The 27,864-nt window shown below is 46.4% G+C and overlaps 1 protein-coding gene across 2 annotated transcripts; it reads left to right on the top strand.

Annotated features, from left to right (window-relative positions):
- Positions 1 to 237: 237 nt before the first annotated feature.
- Positions 238 to 25,652, top strand: serpinf1 (serpin peptidase inhibitor, clade F (alpha-2 antiplasmin, pigment epithelium derived factor), member 1). Of its 2 annotated transcripts, none has more exons than XM_028466649.1 (8): positions 238 to 373; positions 1,637 to 1,696; positions 6,357 to 6,552; positions 8,147 to 8,302; positions 19,931 to 20,134; positions 23,493 to 23,632; positions 24,599 to 24,809; positions 25,172 to 25,652. In XM_028466649.1, the coding sequence occupies exons 1-8, from the start codon at positions 371 to 373 to the stop codon at positions 25,420 to 25,422; spliced, it is 1,221 nt and encodes a 406-aa protein (XP_028322450.1). In that variant the 5' UTR covers positions 238 to 370; the 3' UTR covers positions 25,423 to 25,652. The 2 variants fall into 2 exon arrangements, with proteins under 2 accessions (XP_028322450.1, XP_028322451.1); XM_028466650.1 differs by having other exon boundaries at positions 238 to 378; positions 25,172 to 25,422.
- Positions 25,653 to 27,864: the final 2,212 nt, after the last annotated feature.

The following is a 27,864-nucleotide window of genomic DNA, read 5'->3' as shown; positions in this document are numbered from 1 at the left end:
ATGAAGCAAAAAACTAACAAACAAAAAACGTACATACATTTTTTAATTCAAATACTTGAGTAATTCTTTGACTTTTGCTTGTATTTGAGTGTTTTTTTTTTAAGGGACTGTACTTTCCTGCAGTAATAACAGAGTACTTTGCTAATTTTGTCCACCTCTGGTTCTGGTATAAAACTCTGTCCCATATCTTTTTTTTAACTGTCTTCTTTTGCCTGTGTGCGCGTCCCCGGGTCTCAGATGCTCGCCCCCGCTGTGGGTGTGGATTCAGGCTGAAAGCAGAGATTTTCTCTTCTCCACCACCTTCATCATCATCATCATCATCATCACCATCATCCTCAGTCTTTACCAGGTTTCTGAGGGGTATCGGTGCATGGTAAGGTAAGTCATTTATTTTAGGTACAGTTCGTGCACTTTTACGCACGGCTTTTTGGGAACACGCAAGGTTCTGCGCACGGCCGTCAGGGAGGAAACAGATCGTGAGGGTTTGGACTCAGAAGAACTGGTGAAGAACCCGTGAGGGAGGTTCGAACCCTCTGCAAAGCTCCAGACCTCCCGCTGTGCGCAGAACCACAAGCTTTTATGTAAGCTGTGCGCGCACCGGGCCGGGCACGCGCTTTAGGTTCTGATCCAGCTTTGTTCCACTGAGGCTGAGACTGTTGTTCCCACGCTGTGGAGCAACATCTAAACACACGACCAATGCACATAAATAAGTTCATTAAAACAAAATCGAGTGTTTAAATGAAATTAAACTGAAGAAAAACTTGGTCTTGACATGATTTGGTGCCAGGAACGTTTGGATTATTGTGGGTGTTAACCTGGCTGACAGAGGAGCCAATGGGGAGTGAGCTTCAGTCCTCTGTCTCATTGTTTGCCTTTTTACTTTCTCATTGAAAGTGTGCTGTGGTATCTGCAGCTGATCCAGTTTGTCCTGAACACTGATCCATCTGATGCTGGATTCGACGCAAATCAGGGGATTCAAACTCTTTGGGTTCATGTTACTGTTTTTTTTTTTCAGTTTTGAGGTTTTATGGCTTCAATGTGTTTGATTCCACTAAAATAAAATACAGTATTTGTCAGAGGCAGAGTTTCCAGGGGGGCAAAGATAGAATTAAATCTATAGACCGTCTCAAGATTTGCGGCAACCACAATGTGTGTAACATCTACAATAATGCAAAAAAGATTAGTAACATAATAGATAATGTTGACTACAAACATTTGCATTGACGCGTCGTTTAATGTTGTAAATTCGTGATAAAATCAGACCGCTGGAGACTGTCGCTTCACCGTTTACATTGTGAAGAAGAAGAACCAACCTAAAGTCTCAAAAGTTTGAGACCATTTCACTGAAAACTTAAACTGCAACAAACATTACACAGTCTACAACAAATTAATTCATATATATATATATATATATATATATATTCATATTCATATAGTCATATTTAAAGAATGTTTTGCCCCTAGAGAATATTTTGTGTTTAACTTGATCTGTGTTCGCAAAACCTTGAGTAATAGACTCCTCGATAAGGAAATATCATTACGCATTGCATTGTGGGATCTGTAGTCCTGTAAACTGATGCATATAAGTGTTTTTACTCCACAGTAATAGTGTCTCTGTGTTTTAATTATTTTGTAGATGAAGTCCCTGACCTTCCTGTTGGTGTTTGTTCCACTGCTCAGCGTCTGTCGCTCTCAGGTATTCTCATGTTTCACAGCTTTCTCTCATCTAATAATCACCGACATTAATAGATTGTAAAATAAATGAAATTTAAACAAGCTTCTGGTGACAGTTTGATTTTCAGATGTGATTTATTTCAATTATAATCAAAGCAGACAAGGGTTATTATTATTATTATTATTATTATTATTATTATTATTATTATTATTATTATCTGTATCAGGTACTGATATCTGTCACTGATTATTTTACTCCTGAGGACTTTGGAAAAGTCTTATATTCTTTATTTACATGTGAAAGTATGGAAAATGTCACAGTAATGTGATATATACGTCCCATTTTGTCAAGAAGAAAGAGAAAAGGTAAGAAAAGAATAGAAAAAAGGCCAGAATTGTTTCTTTTCCAGATCTGAACTAAAATGATGCTGACATTTGATATTTAAATGGTAGAGGGAGTCGACCTAACAACTAAACAGCCATAACAGCAGCATGATGAAAAAACAAACAAACAGTGGCATATACATAAAGTTTTGTTCAAATGAACATGATTTATAGATACGAGTAAAACCCAATGGATAAAATCTCTATAAATCTCTACATGTGGGAGGTTTTTGTTTTCTTCTGCTGGTTTTTAGCAACAGGTTTGGACTAACTGTGCTTCACACTGATGGTTATTTTTCATTTAATCCAAAAACGTTGAAAAAAAGGTTTGGTTTGCTTTACACATAATAAAAAACATTTACGATTTCAGGAGTTATGTCACAGTTGTACGTAATTTTTTCTATTTTAAGTTGTTAGCACATGGCATGTTAAAGCCAATGTTTTAAGGGTAAAATATGCCAATAAAATATATTTAATACATATTGTTCTCATGAAGGTTCACACATTTACAGATTAGTTGTTTCTTAAATCATATATATATATAGATAGATAAAAATCTCTTCCTCACCCTCCACAGGCGGTCTCTCTTTTTTTTTTTCCTCCAAGCTCTGGTCCTCTACCAGAGGCCAGGGAGCTTGAGGGTTCTGCGCAGTATCTTTGCTGTTCCTAGAACTTCACTTTTCTGGACCGAGATGTCTGATGTATTTCCTGGGATCTGCTGGAGCCACTCCTCCAGTTTGGGGGTCACTGCCCCGAGTGCCCCAATGACCACGGGCACCACTGATGCCTTCACCCTCCAGGTTTTCTCCAACTCTTCTCTGAGCCCCTGGTATTTCTCTAGTTTCTCATGTTCCTTTTTCCTGATGTTGAAGTCGCTTGGTATTGCTATGTCGACCACAACGGCTTTCCTCTGCTCTTTGTCCACCACCACAATGTCTGGTTGGTTAGCCATTACCATTCTGTCCGTCTGTATCTGGAAGTCCCACAGGATCTTGGCTCGGTCATTCTCTACCACCTTTGGAGGTGTTTCCCACTTTGACCTTGGGGTTTCCAGCCCATACTCTGCACAGATGTTCCTGTACACTATACCAGCCACTTGGTTATGGCGCTCCATGTAAGCTTTCCCTGCCAGCATCTTACAAACTGCAGTTATGTGCTGGATTGTCTCATTGGCCTCTTTGCACAGTCTACATCTGGGGTCTTGTCTGGTGTGGTAGATCTGGGCCTCTATTGCTCTGGTGCTCAAGGCCTGCTCCTGTGCAGCCATGATGAGTGCCTCTGTGCTGTCCTTTAGTCCGGCTCTGTCTAGCCATTGGTAGGATTTCTTATCCGCCACTTCAGTTATGTTTCGGTGGTACATCCCGTGTAGGGGCTTGTCCTCCCATGATGGAACCTCCAGCACCTCATCTTCTGTTCCCCATTGTCTGAGACATTCACTGAGCACGTCATCTGTTGGAGCCTTGTCCTTGATGTACTTATGGATCTTGGATGTTTCATCCTGGATAGTGGCTCTCACACTCACTAGTCCTCGTCCTCCTTCCTTGCGGCTAGCGTACAGTCTCAGAGTGCTGGATTTGGGGTGGAACCCTCCGTGCATGGTTAGGAGCTTTCACGTCTTAACATCTGTGGTCTGTATCTCATCCTTTGGCCAGCTTATTATTCCTGCAGGGTATCTGATTACTGGCAGGGCGTAGCTGTTTATTGCCCGGGTCTTGTTCTTGCCACTGAGCTGGCTTCTTACGACCTGTCTTACTCGTTGGAGGTATTTAGCCGTAGCCGCTTTCCTTGTCACCTCTTCGAGGTTGCCATTTGCTTGTGGGATTCCGAGGTACTTGTAACTGTCCTCAATGTCTGCTATTGTTCCTTCTGGGAGTGAGACCCCTTCTGTGTGGACTACCTTCCCTCTCTTAGTCACCATCTGACCACATTTCTCTAGTCCGAATGACATCCCAATGTCTGCACTGTATATCCGGGTGGTATGGATCAGTGAGTCGATGTCTCGCTCATTCTTAGCGTACAGCTTGATGTCATCCATGTAGAGGAGGTGACTGATGGTGGCCCCGTTCCTGAGTCGGTATCCATAGCCAGTCTTGTTGATTATTTGGCTGAGGGGGTTCAGACCTATGCAGAACAGCAGTGGGGACAGGGCGTCTCCTTGGAATATGCCACATTTGATGGAGACTTGTGCAAGTGGCTTGCCATTGGCTTCAAGGGTGGTTTTCCACAGCCTCATCGAGTTTGCAATGAAGGTTCTTAGAGTCCTGTTGATGTTGTATAGCTCCAGGCATTCAATGATCCAAGTGTGTGAGTCGTAGGCCTTCTTGTAATCAATCCAGGCAGTGCTCAGGTTAGTATGTCGAGTTCTGCAGTCTCGAGTGACTGTTTTGTCTACCAGGAGCTGGTGTTTGGCACCTCTGGTATCTTTGCCGATTCCCTTCTGAGCTGTGCTCATGTATTGATCCATGTGCCCGCTTATCTTAGCCGCTATGGTGCCGGACATGAGCTGCCACGTTGTGGAGAGGCAGGTTATTGGGCGATAGTTGGATAGGACTGTACCCTTTGAGGGATCCTTCAGGATCAGGATTGTGCGCCCTTCGGTTAACCATTCAGGGTGATTCCCATCTCTCAGCAGCTGGTTCATTTGTGCTGCCAAGCGCTCATGGAGTGCCGTGAGTTTCTTAAGCCAGTAGGCGTGTATCATGTCAGGGCCTGGTGCTGTCCAGTTTTTCATACCTGAGGCTCTTTCTTGGACGTCTGCCACTGTGATGGTAACTGGATTCTGTTCAGGGAGGTTGCTGTGGTCCTCTCTCAGAGCCACCAGCCACTGTGCATCACTGTTGTGTGCTGCCTCCTTCTCCCATATGCCTTTCCAGTACTGTTCCGTTTCCAGCCTTGGTGGGTCTGCTCTGCCACTGAGCGTACACTTTCGCTGGTTGAGTTGCGAACAGACGATTTACTCGTCTGGCTTCATTGTCTCTCGTGTATCTCTTTAGGCGGCTGGCCAAGGCTTGGAGCCTTTGTTTGGCAGTTTCCAATGCTTCAGGTATGGGCATCTGTACCTTTTGGGTACTTGCTTTTTCATTGCATCTTTCAAGGCCTCTGTCAATTGACTCACTTCTCTCCATGTTGCCTTGATGTTAGTCTCCAGCCTTCTTTTCCATGGTGGGTATTTCATCTCATGGTTGCTCTTACGATAGCCAAGCGTCTCTAGGATCACTGCTGCTGTGGAGAATATCAGCTCATTGGTTTCAGTGATGGTTGATGACATTTTTGACATGATCTTATTTTTCAGGTCAGTCGCTGCCTTGTTCAGCGTGATTGCACTTATTGGTGGGGCTGGTGTTAACTCCCCTCTCACCTCGTGTCCTGGCTCCCCGTTGCCGGAGCATTGGTGCTGTACCTCGTCAATCTCAAGTTGTGATAGCAGTTGCCGTTTGTGGATGTTGGAACACTGAGCTACTAGTGGTTTCCGAAGTAACCATTTCTCCCACATAGTAGCATTCCATTAGAGCCCTGTTCTCGCATCTCTCCCATTTCCTCCTTGTTCCAGTGGCCCATTTTACATAGAGGTGCTCTGGTTCCCCAACACCTGACGCAGAACTTGTTTGGCCGGGTGACGTCCGAGCAGGCATGTATGAGGTAGGCAGTAGAGTGAAGGGTCTTGCCTAAGGACCCACACTGGCAGCCCATTCGGGGTTCAACCTCGAATCCCAGCGGGGAATCGAATCGAACCGGGGTCCTCTGTGTGCAAGTCGGGTGACTTACCACTTGAGCTAGCCAGTCGCTATTGAGCTATCCAGTCGCTCTTGAGCTAGCCAGTCGCTCTTGAGCTAGCCAGTCGCTATATATATATATAAAAATAGCAATAATTGCCTTATACTTTAATATTGGGATATATCGTATCATATCGTATCGTGACCTATGTATCGGGATTTGAATCATATCACCAGATGCCAGGCAATACACATCCCTAATCGATAGATAGATAACTTTATTTCAGATTTAGGGTCCATAAAACCATACAAACAAACACAAAAACACATATAAAAAAATGTCTAACAGTCAGTTTTTAAAAGGCACTTATTCCAGTGTTAATAAGTAGTTGTAATAAAATCCAAATGTTCTTTATGTTAAAAATAGACAGCTTCCATATTTCAATCACAGATCAACTTAATATTAAAAGTTAGATGTAAAACAATCATTACAAAGACAGCGTTATGAGCTGAATATCTTTACAGATTTGTGAAAGTGATCAGATTTGTTCTGACACGTTATTATTATTATTATTTCCTCTGCAGTCAGAGACGGGCGTGGACGAGGAGCTCGGAGACGAGGAGCACGTGGAGCTTTTCACCACAGCCACCACTAAGCTAGCTGCTGCCACCTCCGACTTCGGCTACAACCTTTACCGCGCTCTGGCGAGCCAGGATGCCTCGAGTAACGTCCTGCTAGCGCCGCTCAGCGTGTCAACCGTGCTCACGCAGCTTTCCATGGGTGAGCAATATAAAGGCACAAAACAAAACCGACAGACATTTCCATTCACACACGGGCTTCAGCTGCTCATCTTCACTCCTCTCTTCTTCAAGGCTAATCCTCCACTTTTTCTGCTTCTTCCTGACCTGTTGTCTGTGTGATGTGAAATGTTCAAAAGGCTCAGTCTACACTCTGCTCTGTTTTCTTTCACTCATTTCCCTCACCTCTACTTAATTAACTCGTTTCTTTCACTCCCGTCTCTCCCTCCTTCCTGTTCGGTGTGCAGCCAGCGCACTGTCCGGTGTCTGAAGCCCCACCCCCTCCACTCAGAGATGCAGCCAGATGGAACGACACACGCACCTGAAAAAGTAAAAGAAATCAGCTCCAAATCAGGAACTGACTCCAGTTGTTCACTTCTATCTGTCCCATAAATCTTATGTACGCAGATGCGTTCCAACATTTGATCTTGTGCGCAATGATGTGCGCCACTTATGTGCACGCCTGACTATAACCAGGACTTGTTTAAAAAACTAGGTTAAGTACCTGAAAATCAAAGTTCTGTTGGACTGTATTCACGTGGAACTGTGTGTGAATACAACACTCCTGACGCCCTAAACATCCTGACTCCAAACAACATTTAAACAGTACCTGTAGTGAAAATGTATATAACAAAACAATATATGTGCATCTTTTTTTAAAAACAAAAACTTTTTAGAAAGATTTATACCTTGGAGCATAAACTATGGAGAGTCGCTCTTTTGGACAAGATATGATGCACGTTTGTTGATTTCTGAACAAGAGTTGCTATAACAACAAGAGACAAACCCCACAGAAACATTCCTTTTGCGTCTCTGAGCCAAATAATGACTATCCAGACACTGGCTCCATTATATTGGTATGGGATACACACTTAAAACGTTTCCGTTCGGTGGTACGTGAGGACCACTTCAAGATGAACTGCTATGAGAGGGATCTGTGGGCTAAGCTAATGGGCTAAGCTCATGGGCACCAAGCCAAAGTTACGTCTGAAACCAGACACAGTCGCGACAGAATTCCTACACACAAACTCCTTCAATGCAGCTTGTAAACATACATGTTCAGAACACTATTCTGCTTACAGGGGATACTATGGGGGGGGTCACGGCACTAACCACACCCCGACTAGATTGTTCCCTCTTCTTTCCTTGTGGCTAAATGATGAGCTGTTACCTGTTTGTTAGGGCGCCGTTGGGTACTGATCCTCTGAGGTAGTGGAGCATCCTCCCGTCCATGAACACATATCCTTTCACGCAGCTTTCATCACAGTTTCTGACCATATCTTTGCACACCAAACTACTCAGCCATGTCTCGTTTCTGCTGCTAACAACAGCTCTGTCCATTAGGCTAATTCTGATGCTGAGTGGGTGCAGGAAGGCATACAAGAATCAAGAAGTTGGTGTAATCCTCTCCTAACATACAGCCTGGATGCTGCACTTTTATCACATAAAACACATTTTTTGTTATATGCATATTCACTACAGGTATAAAATAGTTGATTATTGTTAAAAATGACAGGCTTGGAGCCTCACCTGTTGGTGGTCGATGGTCACCTCACCTGGTCTGTGCCCCCTTTCAGGAGCGTCGGAGACTGCTGAGCGTCAGTTATACCGTGCACTCCGGTACCACACGCTGCAGGATCCACAACTCCACAACACGCTGAGAGACCTTCTGACCTCCACAGGAACAACAGGAAAAGGCCTCAGCACTGCAGCGAGGGTCTACCTGTCCAGAAGTGAGTCCACTACCTGAAGGTGGTTGAACACAGAAATGTGGAGACAGGGCCATCTACAGGTACATTTAAAAAAATTAGAATATCATGAAAATGTTTAATGTTTTTGAATATTGAACATTTTCATGATATTCTAATTTTTTTAGATGTACCTGTATCAGGGGAATAAAGGGGAGAGCTTTTTGGAGTTCGTCCATAAAGTCAGCAAAATGATGGTCCATTGTTCTATGAATCTGTGATAACCACATTTATTTATTCACCTGAATAATATCCACTGTTATCCAGGAACGTTTATTATTATTTGAGCCATAGTATATAGTCATCTTTAAGATGTAAAACCTTGTTTAATTAAATGGGTTAAAACGTGACCAAATGTGGTGGAAAAGGGATTTTAAAAACCACCAAAATTGGTAAAAAGTTGCAAATTAGAGTGGCCAAAAACAGACAGAAAAAGTGGTAAAAAGGGTTCAAAATGTCAATATTGGCTTAAAAGTGGCAGAAAAAGCTGGAACAATTAGTTTAAACTGGCAAATAATGGGCATGACAAATCTGATTCAATGAATGTGGCTAAATTGGCAAATATAAGCATGAAATATGGTGAAAAGAGGCTAAAAGTGACAATAATGGGTCAACATATGTGGCATTAGGTGGAAAAGTGGTGGAAAGGTGCTGAAATTGTCTTGAAAGAGGAAAAAAAGTGCAGGAAAGGTGAAATTTGATGGGGAAGTGGCAGAAATGGGAGTAATGTAGCAAAAATACATTAAAAGGAGCAAAAATATGATAAGAAAAAGTGATGAAAATAGGTTAAAATGTGGCACGTTGGGTGTAGTTACAGAAAAAGGGTAAATATAAGCCAAAAATGTACTCAAATTTTTATTTGTAGTTTCTTGAAGGCATCTGAGGACCTCCTCCCAGTGTCTGGTGACCCCAAATGGGGTCTTGACCACAAGACTGATAGATCCTGCACTAACAGATGGGCTAATTTTTTTTTGTTTGTTTTGTTTTTTAAAGATGGTCTCAGTGTTGCACCAGAATCGATGAACGCTTATATTCTGCAGGGGGCGACATAAACAACATCAATTTGAACATTTTCTCCCAAACTGGGAGCGTTTGTGAGTAACTGCTGATTGTTGAAGCCAAAGTTGTGATTCTGTGTGTAATTTAAATATTAATGATATCAAGGTCACACAGAGATGCAAAACTTCACCAAACCTCCAGTTATCTGGATCAATGATTCTGATCTTGTTTCAATGATCATTCACTCTTGGAATGAATTTCTATCACCATTAATAACCATACATTTGATCCAAATCAATTCTTTTTTCAGAAAGTTGTACTGAAAAGCTCAATCTGAATGAAACTTGGTGGAGTAATTGAAGAACCAACCCAACATAACTGTGTCAAATTTAAGTTTTGAAATTTTGCCAATGATGAATTAGATTTTTCTAACTGATCCAGAATCAGTATATTGATCCGGATCTCCTCCAAAATTCAATGGAATCTTCCATTGCATAAGGTCTATTTTTGGTTAAAATCTTGTCAAAATTGGACATAATCCTATATATACAAACAAAGAAATAAACGCTGGTTCGCCACAAGAGCGGCGCCCCTTATTTAGATGAGAAATGGGATAACAACAACTAGGCCTGTGTAGAGAGGGACAGAGTTTTGGATCATGACAAAACTCTTCAGCAACATTGCGACAAAAAACCAACAATCACAACATTCAATTCAATACAACAGCACGTTAGCACAGGGGATGGATCTTTAGGATGATAGTTCACAGGTCAGCCACATTGTGGCGCTGCCCTTACGGAGCACCTCCTACTGACAAACCGCTGGGAGGGAGGAGGGGTTGGAGCCAGAGGAGACGATGACAAAGACAGGAATGTAGTGAAAGTATTCGTTGAGATAAGCCTGTTTACTCAGACTGTGCTGCTGACTCTCACACAGTGCATCAAATGTCTATGACGTGGGACAGCGTTGCCATAGTGATGACCTCGAGAGTTCGTTGGCAGAGCCGGGTCCAGGTGTACGTGGAAAGTGAGGGAGAGGTCAGAGCGTCTTTTCACCGTTCCATCCTTGAAGAGTTTGGAGAGAAGAAAACAGATCATGACAGGCTGTTCATTTGGAGGGGGGAATAGAGAATAGAGAAGGTGCTTTGTGACGGACTAGCCATAACATGACTGCCAGCGCAACTGTTCTGTTCCTGGTCAATTCAATCAGTAATCCAACAGTGTGGCCATTTCCTGTGAAACAAACTATACACTCCTCTTAAAGTTTCACGGTGGAATCCATTTGAGCGAGTTCGGAGAGTTTGGCTCTTTTCGTCGATGACTGCGGTTTCCAATAGTGCTGCAAACGTAATCGATCTTTGCGATAAATCAGGAAAATGCCAGATCAATCAGCAGAAGATCCGACATCATAAATTCCAATCTGGTGGTGGACGTCTTCCACGTCCTCAGTACTTGCAAACTCTCCCATTGCCCGTCCTTCTAGTTGAGAGATTTGACCAAAAGCAAAGAAAGACCAGGGGCCTAATTTATAAAAGTGTGCCTAAGTAAGCACACTTAAGCTGGCGTACGATAAAAACCAGGAATTGCGTACAAATTTTCTTTTAATGACTTACAAACGAGGGCGCACGTACGTCCCACGCCTTTTTCTGTTTATAAGTCACAATCAACTCGAAAGTTATCACACGTGAGGAAACACCTTACTCCACCCATATGGTGCCTATAAAAGGTCCGGTAAACACCCTTAATGAATAGTCACTAATACAAATTTCACGGTGCAACGAGGGGGAAAATTAGCAAATAAAACAAATTTCACTCAATGTGAGGTGGAGGTATTAATTGTTGAGGCGGACACACGCAAGAGAGCGTCATTTGGTGACACAGTGATTTTTATGAATGATTGAAAGGCCAATCGCATTGCGTTGCTTTATCAGACTGTGACAACTGAAAAATAAACGATCACACGTAAAGTGGAGGAGAAAATGTGGATCACTCTCCATAGGAAGAATGTCTGTTCAACAGGTGGAGGAAAGGGGCGGAGCTCAGCCTCACAAAAAGATAGAGGATCAGTGGGTATTGGGGATCCCTCTGTGTAACGGAGGTGGAGGAGCTCGTCTTCCTCCCACTGCAGCCTGCATCCCGTGCATGTCGTCCTCCAGCAGTGCCAAATAAGTAATTGTGCATCTTTACGCATTAGAGTGCGTTCCTTTTTATAACAGCTGCAGGTGTTGCAGCCAATTGATCAGCAGTTTTAGGGTTAGGGTTAACCATGTGATTCTGATTACAATTATTATTATTAATATAAAACTGTATTTGTAGGCACGCGCACGTCACTCATTCCCTGCAGACGTCAGTGTAATTTTTTTCCTCTGTTTTTGCGAATGCATCCTTCAAATAATATGTGTTATGAAATGTTCAATGTGTTTGATTATTTCACACAATTTATATTAATTTCACAGAGCTGTCTTTAATTTTATCCTTCTTCTCTTGGCGTCAGAGTTTCCCCGTTTCTCAGGATTTTGTGCGTACGGCAGGGTCAGAGCTGCTGTGGAGGTGCACACATTATCTCCTCAGTTTTTTTTTTATAAATCCCAAATTTTGCTTATACAGTATGTGGCGTACACTTTCTTTTGTACGTACGTTTTATTTTTTTTTTTTTTTTTTTTTTTTTTTTTTTTTTTTTTTTTTTTTTTTTTTTTTTTTTTTTTTTTTTTTTTTCACCTTGTTTGCACATGCTGTTGAAGGTTAACACTACAAGAAGTGCAATCTTTTAACAGCAATGCATATTTTATTATTGCAATTAAATAATGAGTTATTTTCATTGCATAATTGTGACCATCACCAGCCCTCCCTAGGGAAGGGTAAATACTTTATTAAAGGGAGGATGTAAAAGAGAGAGGGCAGTGTTACACCAGGGTGAGGGGGGTGGGGGGGGGGGGGAGTTAACAGGGAGGAGGGATACAAGATAGGAAAACGAATGGGTGGGGAATAATCAATAAGTTTCAAGTGATGTGATGTGAAATTGTGGTTGTGTATATTGTGCTTATTGTTGTGTTATCAAGCCAGTCTGGTGACCAGTGTGCGGCTTAGGAATAATGGTGGTGGCTGTGAGCAGAGGAGGAAGTGAGTGGAAGTTACATAAAACAGGTATTTGGGAACAACGTGTCTATGGTTGAGCCCAGTATGAGTGTTATCCCACAGCCCGAGGCCAGTGCGTCCATGACAAATGTGATTCCAAGAGCCGCTACTGCAAAACCCATGAGCCGCCCCCGGGCCCGAAGAAGCAGTCGGGCCAGCAGAAAGAGCGAGAGATCTAGGGGCCCCCGGCGACCACCCCACGGCCAAGCAGCCCCCCGAACGCCCCCAAGGTCCCAAGCCGAGAGGCTGCCATTGCCCCCCCCATACACACCGAAAAGCCCCCAAGGAGCCAAGGACCAAGCGCACCACGCCACCGACTCCAACCCCCAACCCCCAGGCCCCCCAGCCCCCCACCCCCCCACCACCACCCACACCCCCGCGCCCAGCCCCCCGAGGGGAGGTCCCAGAGAGCCCCCCGCCCGAGACCCCAGCGGAGGAGCCAAAGCCCACGCCCAGCAGACGACCAGAGCCACGCCGAACAGGCAGCCGGCGGGCACCCGCCGGTGAGCCCAGAGCCAGCAAGGACCCGACCCCAGGCCAGGAGGACCCGGAATGGATGCAGCACCAGGAGCAGCCCGCCCAGGGCGAACGACCACACCCAAGCCGCATAAGGCACCAGGGGGCCGCTGGGAGTCCCCCCGCCAGTCCCCAGGCACCCCAACCCAGCCCCCCCGGGCGCCCCAGATGCTGATGCCGCCCGCGCCACGAGCTTCAGTTCTTTAAAGCCAGGGCCCCCTCCAGAGGCCAAGCCAGACCGCCCCGCCGGGATGTGGCCCCCTAATCCCACCCCGACACTCTGCCTCACGGGGGACTGCCCAAGCAGGGGCCGCACCAGAAGGTATGCAAGGGCGCGGCACGCGCCACCCGCCCAGAAGACCCCCGCCAGGACCGGCCCGGCCAGCCGGCCAAGCACCCCGGGCCCCAGGAGTACCCCCAGGGACCAGGACCCCCCAAGGGCAAGCCCCCGGGCCAAGCCCCCGGGACGCGCCCCCACCCCAGCCCAGGTCCCGGCCACAGCCCAGCAGGACCGCACAGCCCCAGACGGCACAAGGCCAGCAGCCCAGGGCCCGCCGCCCCCCGGACAGCGCAAGCCACGGGGCAGCGCCCCCCGCCGGCCCGCGAGCAACCGGCGACCCCCACCGCGGGGACGGAGGCACCCCATCGGCACACATCCAGCGCGGGACAGCAGCCCCCAGCCAAAGATGCCCCGGACCCACCCACCAGTCCGCAGATGGCAGGACATACCCACCAGGCGGCCGAAAGCAACCTCAACCATCGGAACAGCTAACGCCGCCCCCCCAGTAAACAGCATCATCCCGAGGCGCCAAACAACCCTGCCCCAACCCCGGTGAGGACACCAGCACCCCCCCAGCACACCCACCCCCCAAACCGGCGAGGCAGGCCGCCCCGGGCCCGCACACCGCGGGGCCCGCCCCCAAGGCCACCAGGAGACAAAGCAAGCACCAAGCCACACCCAAGGGGGAGAGGCACCCCCGCGCCCCACCCGGCCGACACAGCCCGGAAAGACCCCGCAAGGAGAAACCCCGGCAAAGCCCCCCGAGACCCACCGCCACGCCCGACCGCACCATCTTGATGTGCTTTTACTCTATGCAGTGGCCCAGCCACCAACAGAGGGGCCAGGCCCCCACCGGAGAGGCCCAAATATGTGTACCAACCCACCACCCTGTTATGGTGCCTCTCCATTCCCCAATGGAGAGGCACTTCCCGATCCCCTGTGTGAATGTGTGTGTTTGGTGAATGTATGGGGTGTAATTAAAAGAAGGGGGATGGAGGGGAGCGGTGCTCCCCCTCCAGCCTCTGTGGATTTATGTGTATGTGGTGTAATAGGCCGGAGGGTGTAAATGATGATACACCCTCCGGGGGGTGACATGTTGAGATGCGATTAAAATTGGAGGGATTAGTAGGGCAACTAGAGGTGGGAGGGCCGCCCCCACGCCACTACATAGTAACACAGGTGGCGGGCCCCTCCACCCCCAGCCCCACCATCCAGCCCCCCAAGGGTTGGGTATTGGTGTGTGGTGCATTTAGTGAGTGAGCCAGACCAGCTGGGAGTGGGGTGAAGTGAACATGTAGGAGGCCTGTCCAGTGTGAGCCGGGCCCGTCCGCGTGGCGGGCCACGCGAGAGGGTAGATGGCGCAGACGGGCAAGTGGCACTGCGGGCCCCGGAACAGCACAGCCGGAGACCCCCCCCCACGGCACCCCCCAGACCGCGCCGGCCCCGCGGAGCACGGCGACACCCCCCACCCCCGGGTACAGCCAGGCACCAACAACATCCCCCGGCGCCCCAGGGGGCGACCCCCGCCGCCCGCCGGCCCGGAGCAACGCCACCCCGCCACCAAGGGGAGCGGCCGAGCAGGGGGGAGGCCCATGCCCGCACCAGGGGCAGCACAGGCCCACCCGGCGCCACGATACAACACTCTCCACCGGGAGGCGGCCCCGGCCCCCCCGACGAGAGAGGACGCCATCCACCGCCAAGCAGGGCCATCCCGCCAGCCACGGACCGGCAAGCCAGAGTACCGAAGCACCCCCAGCCCGGAACCGCCCCCCCACACCAACGGCGCCAATAGAGCCCCCCCCCCCCACGGAGGCAATCCCCGACGACCCACACACCGGCACGAGACACCCCCCCGACGCCAGCACACCCCGAACAACAGCGGGCCCAAGGCCACCAGCCCCGCCCCGCCCAAGGCTGCGCAGCGCCGCCACGAGCCGCGGCCGGTCCCCGGGCAGATGGCCGGAGAGCACCTCCCCGGACACGTAGCCCAAGGATCCGCCCCGGGGCACCCCCGCCCGGAATCGCGCCCACGGCGCCCGGTGCACCCAGCCAGCAGACCAGCCAATCCCAACGCGGATCCACCGGGCCAGGAACCACGCGCCGCGCCCCCGCACACCCGCCCAATACGACCCCCGGGGAGGCCCATAGCACCCCTCACCCCACCCCCTAGCCATAACGTCCACACCCCGGCCATCGCGGTCGTACAAAAAGCCCCCGAGGGGGCCCCGCCTGGCTCGCCGCGCAAGCGACATCCCTAGCAAAGGTGCGCCCCAGGGAGCCAGCCAAGGACCCGCAAGGGCCAACGGAGCAACCCACAGCCACACCCCGCCACCCAGCAACCCAGGAGGCAATCGCCGACCCCGGGCAGCAGCCACCCCCAAAGCTACCCCCACCCCGGATCCCCCCGGACCGGAGCCAAGGACCCCACCACCCCAGGCCCCCCAACGAGACCACCCCCGAGCCAACCCACCCGGCACGGCACCGCCCGTCCCCCAGGCGGGAGCCACAGCCCCCCCACCAGTGCCCCAGGCCAACGGGAGCCCCCCAAACCCAACCCCACAGGATGGCGGGCGCAAGAGCAAAGGAGGAGGAGGGGGGAGGACGAGACAGGGGGACAGGGAGCAAGGGGAAGGAGCGGCAGGGGAGCACGCAGGGCCCCAGCCCCAGAGACCAGCCAGATGCGCATGCAAGGGGCAACGGCGCCAAATCAAACAGCCCCGGGACCCCGTGAACACCCAGAAGGAATGCACACCCGTGCTGAGGCAACAAGGCACCCCGGCAACCCACCCCAGCCCCCCTGACCAAGACCACCCCAGAGGCCCAAGGCGGCCCCGGCCTACAGTTGGGCTAGTGCGTTAGTAAAGAGTGGTGCTGGCAGTCGCTTGCAGGCTAGATCATCAGGCTTTTAAAAATTTAGATTTAATGCAATTAAAAAAGGAGTCCAACGCTCCTCAAAGCACGTTATTTTTTTTTGTTTCTGAGAGCAGACATCTTTTCCATGGAAATAAATTCTGTGAGGAGATTTTGCCATTGGTTTATGTTTAAGGATTTTTTGTCTTTCCAATTTAGTAATATTGTTTTTTTTGCAATGGCTAGTGCCGCAAGGATTGATTGTGATTGGTTTGCTGGAGGTTGAAGCATTGTCAGGTCTCCAATCAAACAAAGATTTGGAGATAAAGGAATTCTGTAGTCCAAAATGGAGGACAGTTTTTCAGTGATTAGAATCCAAAAGTGTTGAACTGGGGAGCAAAGCCATAAGGCATGTAAATAGGAATCCGCTGTATTCTGGGTGCACTGAGAGCAGATGTCTGTTGCTGAGAAGCCCATTTTATGCATTTCTGTTGGGTAATGTGGGATCTGTGGAGGACCTTGTATTGAATTAGCTGAAGGTTTGTGTTTTTTTGTCATCTTAAAAGTATTACAACAAATTTCTGCCCAGAAATCAGTGCTCGGGGTGATTGAGAGTTCGGCCTCCCACTTCGCGATTGGTAAGTAATTACAGTTAGTGTTCGAAAGCGCTCTGTATATTTTTGAGAGTTTTTTTGATTTTGTTGAGATTTTTTTCATATATATAGCCAGTTCTGGAGGTTGTAACGTAGTTAAGTCTAGTGGAGTGGTTTTCTTTATTGTCTCTGTTACTTGTAAGTACTGTAGAAAGTTACTTTTATTTATATCGAATGCTTGGGTTAGATTATTATATGACCTGATCTTGTCATTTTCAAAAAGGTCTTGGAGATGAGTGATTCCACTCTCTTCCCATGTCTTCAGATAGAGTGGTGTTTTTTTATTTTTAAAGTCGGGGTTGTGCCAGATTGGAGAGAGTATACTAGTTTTTAATTGGCTATTTGTGATGTCCAGGGCTTTCCACCATGCAGTCAGTGTGGAGGCAATTAGTGGGTTTTTAAAGCAGTTGTGATGTTTGAGGGTCGCAGTGATAAAAGGGAGATCAGAGAGTTTAATGTGTTTGCAGTCTAACTGTTCTATTTCTAGCCAGGTGTTGTAGTATTCTTTTGGATTTAGCCATTCTGTTAAATATAGTATTTGGTTTGCTAAGTAATAATGCATGAAATTAGGGGCTTCTAAACCACCCTCGTCTTTGTTTTTTTGAAGGGTAGAAAGGCTTATTTTAGGTTTTTTATTTCTAGTATAGAATTTTGTAGTTGTAGAATCTAATCTTTGAAACCATTGTTTTGGTGGTTTCAGTGGTATCATTGAGAACAAGTAGTTTATTTTTGGTAAGATTTTCATTTTAACTGAGGCTATCCTGCCAAGTAGTGAGATGGGGAGATTGTTCCATCTCCGCAGATCTTCTGTGACTTTGTCCAACATCGGATCATGATTTAGTTTAATTAATTCATTTAAGTTTGGTGATATATTTAAGCCTAGATATTTAATTGTATTTGTGGTGGAGGGGTGTTGTGGATTTTGGTGTTCAGGATTCCAAGAGTTTTTTGTCAAAGGGAGGATTGATGATTTTGTCCAGTTAATGGAATAGTCTGATAATTTAGAGAAGCTGTTTATTAGATTAAATACTTCCTCTAAAGAGGATTGCGGTTCTTCCAAATAGAGTAAAATGTCATCCGCGTAGAGATTAATTTTGTGTTCTGAGATGGATGAGTGGATTCCTTTAATAACAGAGTTCTGACGTACAGCTGCTGCGAGAGGTTCAACGAATATTGCAAAAAGCAAAGGTGAGAGTGGACAGCCTTGTCTGGTTCCCCTCTGCAGTGTGAAGCTTTGGGATGTTATTTTGTTTGTGGTTACTGAGGCCTTAGGTTTATTGTACAGGGTGGAGATCCATTGTATGAATGATTCTCCGAAGCCAAATTTGCCAAGGACAGTTAGGAGGAATGACCAGTTTACTCTATCAAATGCTTTTTCTGCATCGAGTGACAAGATTATTGTTTTCTTTTTAGAGTTCTGTGCCATGTTGATCACATTAAACAGTCTTCTCACATTGTCTGTGGAGTGTCTATTTTTAATAAAACCTGTCTGGTCTTGGTGTATAATTGACTGTACTACTTTCTCTAACCTGGATGTGAGTGCTTTGGAAATAATTTTTAAGTCTGTGTTAATAAGTGAGATGGGACGATAGCTTGAGGGTAATATGGGGTTTTTGTCTGGTTTAAGTAACAATTTAATGTTCGCTGTATTCATGTGACCTCCTACATGCCCTTTATTTTTGATCTCTGTTACTACTCTGAAAAATAGTGGAGCCAGCATTGACCAGAAATGTTTAAGGAATTCAGCAGGGATCCCATCTGGACCTGGTGCTTTGCCTGTTGACATGCTATCTAAAGCATTTTGTAATTCTTGTAAGGTTAATGGTGAGTCTAAGGTGGTTTTCTGATCTATAGTGAGCTGTGGTAGGTTTAGTTTATTAAGAAAGGTTTTAATATCTTCAGGGTCAGGGTTTAAATTTGATGAGTATAAGTTTTGATAATAATCATGAAAGATGTTATTAATGTCCTGAGGTAAGTTTAAAGTTTGACCTGCGTTATCAGAAATTGCTGCTATAAAGGAATTTTCTTTATTATGTTTGAGCTGATTTGCTAAATATTTGCCTGATTTATTATTGTAGTCAAAGTTTTTGTATCGTAATTGTTGCAAAATGAAGTCGGTTTTTTTTAGATAAGATGATATTCAGATTAAGTTTTGTATTTTGGAGTTTTTCCCATAAAAGTTCAGAAGGGTTAGCTGCGTATTCTTCCGTAAGTTCTTTGATCTTTTCTTCAAGTGTTTTTTCTGCTATCTGTTCCTGTTTTTTCTTAAAAGAAGAGTATGATATAATCTTCCCTCTAATGACAGCCTTGCCAGTTTCCCAGAGTAAGGACGGTGATATTTCCGGGGAGTCGTTTGTCAATAGAAAGTCCTCCCATTCTTTTCTTATAATTTTTTCAAATTTACTGTCATTAAGTAATGAAGTGTTAAAGCGCCATAGAGAGGATACTTTCTGATTAGAGTCACACTGCAGGGTGAGGGATATTGGGGCATGATCGCTAATAATTATAGGATGTATTTTAGATGACATCTTATGTACGATGGAATTATTTGAAAGAAAAAAGTCAATTCGGGAGAAGGATTTATGCACGGGGGAGAAGAAGGTATATTCTTTTTTAGTTGGGTTATTCAGTCTCCATACATCTCCTATTCCAAGATCTTCCATGTAATCCATTAATACTTTAGCAGATCGAGATGGTTTTGTATTTGAGCACTTACTAGATCTGTCCAATGATGTGTTGAGCGCCAGATTGAAGTCACGTACGTACGTTTATAAATGAGGCCCCTGATAATCCATTCCATGATTAGATTCAGGATCGGGATGCTGATAGAGGCTCCTGTTAGATTAAAACAAGTCAAAAACAGCAAACAGGAAAAAGAGGGAGCAAGGGGAAAATAGTGTCCTTCTCCTCTGAAAGCAAGCAGGAAAAAAACAAAAAAAACATTAGAGTGCTGACTTTATAACCTATTTACTGGGAACACTGGAAACACTCCCAGCAGGACTCAGCTTGTCTGTTAAACAACTTTAAACATGTTTTACACTTGTTTCCATTTACTTTGATCCGCTTTTCTTTTATTCCTGTATGTTCTTCCCTTCTTTATAAAGCACTTCATCAGTTTCAGAGAAAAGTGAAACAAATCAAAGTTTGTTGGTTATTGAAACTGTTTTCATTCTGTTGTCAGGACTTCGTGTAAAGCCAGAGTTTTTGAGGCTGGTGGAGCAGCAGTTTGGAACCGCCCCCAAGCAGCTGATGGGCGGGGCCAAAGACTTGAAAGACATTAATGATTGGGTGTCTCAGGGGACCGGCGGGAAAGTACAACGCTTTCTGACTAAACCCTTCCCCCGAAACACAGGCGTGAACACAGTGAGCGCTGCACACTTTAAAGGTAGGTAGCAGCTGATTGGCTGCCTGCGTCTAACCTTCCTCCTCCATGTTTGTTTGTTTGTTGACGTGTTGCTGCCTCCTTAAGCTGCTCCCGTCTTTATTCTTATACTTTCTTTTTAGAACTGAAAACTCACATGGAAATAATAATCTTTTTTTAAACATTATTCAAAAAACTTTACAGAGGCAGCAACAGAGTTAAAAATATCATTATTCTTGTTTTTTTATAACCAATGTGCTTTAAACATATTTAATACAGGACATGGTTTTTAGACTTTGACTTTCCATGCATTCTGTAAATATCCTCATAGTTTGTGACTGAAGAATTTAAGATAAAAATGCAATAGATGGGTTGACATCATCAAGCCATCAATCCGAGTAACCGGAATCCGGAGACATAATCTGAACTGAACAGATTTTCTTGGTGTAAACAACGCGAGGCATGTCCTGAACGTCTCCACCCACTGCGCCGACAGGTGCGCGGTGAGAGGCATCGAGCGCAGAGACAGTCCCAAAAAACAGTTTCCTGTGCATGGGACAACATGCTTTTTTCCGCGTTTGTCACAAACCCTAGGTCAGATAGGTGACGTAACAGAATGCGCATGTGCGTTGTGGCCTCCGATTCAGATTGCGCCAAAAACAGCCAATCGTCCAAATAGGTGGCCAAGCGGATGCCCCGCCTCCTTAGCGGGGCTATCGCTGCCTCCGTGGCTCGCAAGAACACCCTTGGGCTCAATGAGAGGCCGAAGGGGAGCACACGGTATTAATGACACATCCACCGGCAAGCAAATCTCAGGTACTTTCTGTGAGGGGGATATAACGTGGAAATACGCATCCTTCAAATTGACAGAAGTGAACCAACCTCCCTGACGCACCAGGCATAAAAGAGAGGCGTGCATAAGCATCCTGAACTTTTATTTCCTGAGAAATCTGTTCGAAGCCCGTTGATCCAGGATAGAGCGATCACAGCACCCATGGTGGAGCTGCGATCACTGCCCATTTCTCTCTCTTAACGGAGAGGGTGGATAAGTGCTTTGGCTCGTTCAACCTGGTAGGCACCGGCCGTGGTACGGTGGTGCCCTCTCCCAAAGGCAGGCTGCCAGTGGCCGGAGAAATCATTTGTGGTGTCATGGCACCATCTTGAGGCGGTGGATCGCACACTGCCAGAAGGCCCAACTGGAAGGCAGTGGAGCCCTCTGTTTGTGGCAGCCTGCCCAACAGCAGAGGAGCTGACCCTGTCATGGCGGCACCCTCTGCCGGTGGAACAGAGCCATACCCCCAGGAACGAGGACAGCATGGAAACGGGAGCTCCACAGCATCCAACCCGGAGAAGGCTGAGGCCTCCCGCCTGAAGCACCATGTTGATGATCACGCTACCCACATGGAGTGGCGCTGGGTGCAGAGAAACACACCTGCTACGGATGAAAATGTTCTCCACTGTCATTGGGTCTTTAGACTAAGCGAAAACCCTCACACAGTTCAGCTTGGTAAGTCGTGAGGAGGGAGAGGACATTTTGAGCACTTACTGAGAGCACCGCTGGAGCGTATGCCCTGCCCGATGGGTCTGACTGAAGACGGTCCGTCCCGGTCTGTAGCATGGGTCTCCGGGGAGACAGAACAGACTGGCGAGGCAACAGGTGATTCGCAATCAGTGACTTCACCGTCAGCATTCTGAGCAGTCCGAGGCTCTCCACATCCTCACAGTCGAGGGTGGAGGAGCCCGTCATATGAGACTTTCCACTGAAAGGGTGGTCCTTCCATGGATTTATCCTGGCGTGCCCTCGGAGGTGGGAAGCTCACTCACATAGCGGGACCTAGTGGCCTCCGTTACGACAGTGGGTCACGGGATGGCGAGGCGCAGGGCCTGCACAGCTCCACGGTGTTCAAGCTTGGGAGAGAGGAGGAAGGTATGAAAACCTCCTCCTCCTCTGGAGAGGCGACAAAGGCGGCAGGCCGCTGAGAGCCCAAGCTGGGGCCATGGGCAGCAGTAGAGTCCGTAAGAGCCATGTCCTCTTGGCTCGCTGTGGCAGAAGTGCCGTGAGGAAGAAGAAAGAGTGCCTAGGCGGCCATCATACGTGCCGGCCTACGACGGAGGCTGCGGGCGTCTAATGCCTTGCAGCAAGCCGCAGTACATCCCGTTCCCTCAGTGAGAGGAGCCTTGCTTTCCATCACCGTTAGACGCAGGCAGAAAAGGCAGTTGGATTAGCGTTTATGCTACCACCTGGCGGCTAATGCAGGTGCCAGCAGGGATGCAGGACAACGTGCGCCGGACGTCCGAGATATCGGGGACAGCGTTGACTCTTTTTGAATGGCAGCTGGATTGCTGGATTTTGGGAGCTTGGGTACCTTGGTAAGGAGCTGAAACCGGGCCTTACATGGTGGTGAAGGCTTGGGAGAGAGAACTACGCGTGCAGGAGCCCGGAGGGCGTCAAAAGCCGTGGTCTGGGATGGTAGCAGATGTGCTGGGGTCCGTGAGCTCTGGCCTTGTGGCACAGAGCCAGCAGCGGGGCTGTCACTGGGGTTGTACCGGAGTGAGAGATCGCTGCTGCTGAGTGGCAACATTGGAAGGAGCAGTCAGCCGGAGCTGAGGCTCTGGGTTTTCACGTCTTGTAGCAGTGAAGGTCAGCACACACGAGTCCGGAGGCGACAAGTTGTGATGCCCGGGAGCTCTGGACCTGTCGGTGCAGAGCTCAGATCGGCTAACAGACACCGTGAGTGAGAGAGCCGCTCGAGGACCAATGTGCGCCGAAGCGACAACGTTGAAGGAGAGCCGACAGCCGGAGCTGGGGCTCTGAATTTCACTTACCTGTGAAAGAGCAGCACTTACTAAGCAGAGCAAGGTAAACGCTGGTTGCTTCTCAACTTGTTGTGGTCCACGCAACGCGTTTATGTTTACCAGCGCCTGGCGACTGGAAAACCTGAAGGAATCCGCCTGTGGACAGTTTAGCTGATAAGAGCGCGAGATTTGCATGAGAGAGAGAAGAAGTGTTTGAATGAGGTACATCTGCCCTCCCTCTTAGAGAGGATGGGAGTGTCTCTGGCAGATGGAAAGTTCTTTCCAGCCAATCGGGGCTTGGCGTATTTAGAAAAGTACTTCTGAGGGCTAGGAGTGTGTATCCCATAGTGAGACAGCTCATGAAATATTATGAAATAGAACCCCATTTTAGATTTTTGAGGTGAAAGTTGTCATTTACATCAATTATTGTCAACATATGAGCTCAATTGTGGTAAAAAATCTTATTTCTTTTAAAAAATGTTTGAATTTGTTTGGTTTGGAAAATGAAACAATCATCACATAGTTCCTACTTTACTCTATAGTCAGATGTGGGAACCTTCAAAATAAAAGCTCCTGTTGTCAACAGGGAAGTGGGAGAATGGCTTCAGTCAGAGCAACTCATTAGAATCCTTCCAAATTGACGGTGGGACGACGGTCCGAGTTCCCATGATGCACCAGGACAACTATCCAGTGAAGATGGGAGTCGATTCAGACCTGAGCTGCACAGTAAGTCTCTCATTAGGACAACCTCATTCACCTTTGGTTTTTTTAAAATTTACATTATATTTAATCATGTATGTTCATTGTAGGGCGCACCGTGACTTAGTGCTTAGCACGTCCGCCTCACAGCAAGAAGGCCCTGGGTTCAAGCCCTGGGGTGAACTCTTGGGTCCTTAATGTGTGGAGTTTGCATGTTCTCCCCGTGCTACGTGGGTTTCCTCCGGGTTCTCCGGCTTCCTCCCACAATCCAAAAACATGACTGTTAGGTTGATTAGAGTCTCTAGATTGCCTATTAGGAGTGAATGTGTTGCCCTGCGATGGACTGGCGCCTTGTCCAGGGTGTACCCTTGCCCATTGTGATCTCCTGTGAGCTTGAGATAAGCACCAGCAGACCCCCATAACTCTGAAAAACAGGTACAAGTGGGTCAGAAAATGGATTAATTGGATAGATAGATATTCATTATATACAGAAAAAAACATTTTAAGCATCTGTTATGAAAATAGAAGATGTTATAAATGTGTAGATTTTTTTTATTGGTTTCAAATGATTTTTAATGGGATCAGTTGGAAAAGATCCATCTTGGTGAATTAATGGTTTTAAGTCTCAGTTATATTAATTTACTGCTGCTCTCTCTTATAAAAAAATTCCAAAGATTTAAGTTTTTGTGATAAACTAAAGTACAATTTCTTTTTGAAGTGGTGCAGAATGGGTTTTGTTTATTTAAGAGGATAATTCTATAACACTACTAAGACAGAGATTATTGCCTTTGATTAGAATCTGGCTCTATGTGTAACTAAAATACATTTAGAATGACAAAAATAAAGGTTTCTGTTTTTTAATGACAGTTATTTAGCTTCATATTAAGCCTCTGTCTAAGGAAGTCACTGGTTGGGTTTTTAAAATAATTTTAAAACATAATTTTAATGTTTTCACATTTCTAACTCTATGAGGGAATGTTGTGGTTTTCTCAGATTGCTCAGATCCAGATGCAGGACTCTGTCAGCATCTTTGTGTTTCTGCCCAACGACGTCAGCGCCAACTTGACCACGCTGGAGGAGAGTCTGACGGCAGAGTTCGTTCAGGACCTCTCCATGACGCTGCTTCCTGCTGAGGTGTCCCTGATGCTGCCTGTCCTGAGCTTCAGCTCGACCAATGAGCTGCAGCCGCTGCTCGCCGACCTCGGTTTGTTACAAGCTCACAGTTTTCTTGGTATTTTTCAAACATTTAAGACATAGTTCTGTCTTCTTTCGCTGCCATCTCTGAGGCTTGTGGGGGCTTGTCCTGTTTCCTGATGGGCGGGTCATCAGATTTTTTTTGTTTCCATGGTTTGCCTTCAGGTCCTGCCTCAAAGAATCTGGGGTTGTATGGTCCTCTAATGTAGGGGTTCTCAACCTTGAGGTCAGGACCCCATCTGGGGTCACAAGACACTAAGAGGGGGTTTCCAGATGCCTTCAACATTTTGACAACACATTTTTACTTGTTTTTATATTACTTATTTGTTCATATTTTGGTGCTCACACCTTGTCTCCTCCCCCGTACTGCAGGTCTCTCTGATTGGCTCACCAGCCCTGGACTGGAGAAGATCACAGCGCAGCCAGTCAAACTTGGCACCGTCAATCACAAGGTTGTCATGGAGATGGTGGCCGAAGGTAATCGTTACGCCAGCAGCACCTCTCCACCCAGCCACCTGGCGCTCCGCGTGGACAAGCCCTTCCTCTTCCTGGTCCGGGATGAGTCGTCGGGGGCGCTGCTGCTGGTCGGCCGCATGGTGAACCCCAAAAACCTTCGGATATGAACACACAAACAAACAAAGAGCCACTCACAGCAGGTCCTGGTTCTGGTGTTTTAGAGGAGGCGGAGCCTGCTGGAGTGTTTGACAGGATCTTCCCATCATATGTTAGCCTAGCCCTAACCATCAGTAGTGTTTATACTAGTGTCTACAGTTTAAATGTCTGTCACACCAGGTTCTCCTTCAGCTTCTCTCAGCCTTTGACAGTGATTTCATTTGATGATTATGTTTTTTTCTTATTTCACAATTTTGGTCACATACATACAAATTTTGATTGCAATAAAAAAGAAAAAAACAAGAATTGGCAGATGAGCTTTTTTTTCAACTTCCTGCAACATCAAACATTTTGATCCAAGTAGGACAAAAAACAAATAGCGAGTTTGGAAATCCTTATAAAACAAAATGGTACAGATACTGCAAACAATTGTTCCACCTTGTATCGCCAGTCAGTATGTGCTGCATGAGACGATAGAAAGCTGTAAAAAAACCAAAAACGTACTGTTGCACATGTCAATGTAACAAGCAAACAGAGCAAGATGTAAAGAAGATGGAGAATGTAGCAACATTTAGGAGCAGTGAGGATGACGCTTAGTGCAGTCATTCCAGCTCAAGTTTAACACATTTACAGAGTAACTAAACTCCTAAGTGTGTGTAGCCATGCATCTAGGCCTGAAATTTAAAATATGCCTTGATTATGGGCAGGGTCCCTGGAGCAGTTAAGACACGCCCAGTCTGTTGTAGTGGTTTGGACGAATGAGACCAGCTTTAGGGTTGCAGGTCTGATGCAGACAGTTTTATTTGGTCAAAGGGTTGTTGGGGAACAGGCCAGTCTGGGATTCAGAGGTTAACCAGCTTTCAGTGTGTGTGTCTTAGTGAATCTGCTGCTGTTTAGTTCTCTCAGTGTCATGTATGTTGCTGATAGTGGTAGTCATAACAGAAAAGAGCCTCCTCTGGCAGAGACCTTTGTGAATGCTATCAGTGTACGATGGTATCTGGCCTGCTTAGGGCAATCTGACCAGAACTGACAGTCTATACTATAAAATCCCCAAAGAACAATCTCTGTTACGCTAACTAGCTACTGAATACTTACTATGGGTCTCTATTCACGTAAGAAGCCACCAAAACGTCACTAATAACCATTCTCAGCCAATAGCAAAATTTGATTGTATTGGACTGCTTTCAACACATAGAAGGAAGTCACTTGTAAATTTTACAACAAAATATGCCGAATTGAAATACTTTGACTAAAATGTCAGGATTTGGACTAGAATAAATCAACAATAATACTTAATACCAAATACATTTGTTTTCAGCAGAGAAAGTGGTTTTAGGGTTTAGTAAGTTTCTTTTTAACTTCTATTCAGCCGCAGGAATTTCCATCACAGCTAAAGCGTTCTCATGTTGCCTTCACACCAGACACGGTGCAAATTATTCCTGACGGGGGCATCACGTGAAAGCTTCCACAGGATCGAAAAACGTTTTCCCCATATTCACTTTATATGCTGAAGCGAATATAAAAAAGGTGCCAACCAGACTCCCTTTCTTTTCACCATCACCTATGGAGGACCCCATTAAAATCGATGCTCTTTACCTTCTGTGGAAGCTGAAGTGCTGTCAAAACGATAGATGCCGGCGTTCCGCGATTCATCAAGTTAGCCAGCAATGCATCCAACTCTGTGAGTTTCATTATTTTCTTCAGGAGCTGCTCCAAATCCTTCCTTCCTGGTCCCGGTAAAAAAAATTGGCCATGTTGTAGAGCTCCGGGTGGTCACACACTGTGCTAAAATGGTTTAAAAGACCAGCGTCCGCGTTGACGGCCTGACGTCATTGACAACAATGACTCTGATTGGCTTTCGCTCCTGTGCGTTACGTGAAACATTCGCTGGAGTTCAATATTTTCAACTCAAGCAAATGATAAATCTCAGAAAAACTGGAGCACACAATGCTCTTGCTCCGAAAATCAAACCTTACTAACCAACAGGAGAAGAATTTGATTCCTACAGAGGCTTCCATTGACTTTGTATGTAATCTGGTAGCGTATACAATTCAACATGATGTTTAGCTTTAGTTTGTTATGACTTCTAAATGCGACAAAGTCGAAGTTGCAAAAATTGGCATAAAAACAGGTTTACTGTAGTTCTCCTGCCTTTGTTTGATTTAGTTTAATTTACTAGTTAGAAACTGTACTTGAGTATTATCATTAACACCACTGATAGACTCAAACCTCTTAAACATTCTGGATGTGTTCCTTCAGGCTGCAAAAAGAGTTGCTAGGGGGTAGTGGCTGTGTGTTGTTACAAATGAGCATTAAAAAGCCCTTGTTTATCTTCCGGTCACAGAAAAATGTGTTTTATGTCTTTTAAGTATCTTAAAATGTAATTTATTTATGGATTATTACTTACCTACTGTACCAAACCATGTGTGTTTAGTTGGACACAAACATTAAAG

This window comes from Gouania willdenowi, chromosome 14 (genome assembly GCF_900634775.1).
Source record: "Gouania willdenowi chromosome 14, fGouWil2.1, whole genome shotgun sequence".
Lineage (NCBI taxonomy): Eukaryota > Metazoa > Chordata > Actinopteri > Blenniiformes > Gobiesocidae > Gouania > Gouania willdenowi.
The sequence above is the reverse complement of the archived record's forward strand: the minus strand, read 5'-3'. Positions and strand labels throughout refer to the sequence as shown.

What these genes read in the sequence shown, in the direction of transcription:
- serpinf1 (XM_028466649.1), top strand. An exon ending in TCAGCGTCTGTCGCTCTCAG is followed by an intron (nt 1,697 to 6,356) that starts GTATTCTCATGT and finishes TTTCCTCTGCAG; the next exon opens with TCAGAGACGGGCGTGGACGA. An exon ending in GAGCGCTGCACACTTTAAAG is followed by an intron (nt 20,135 to 23,492) that starts GTAGGTAGCAGC and finishes TGTTGTCAACAG; the next exon opens with GGAAGTGGGAGAATGGCTTC.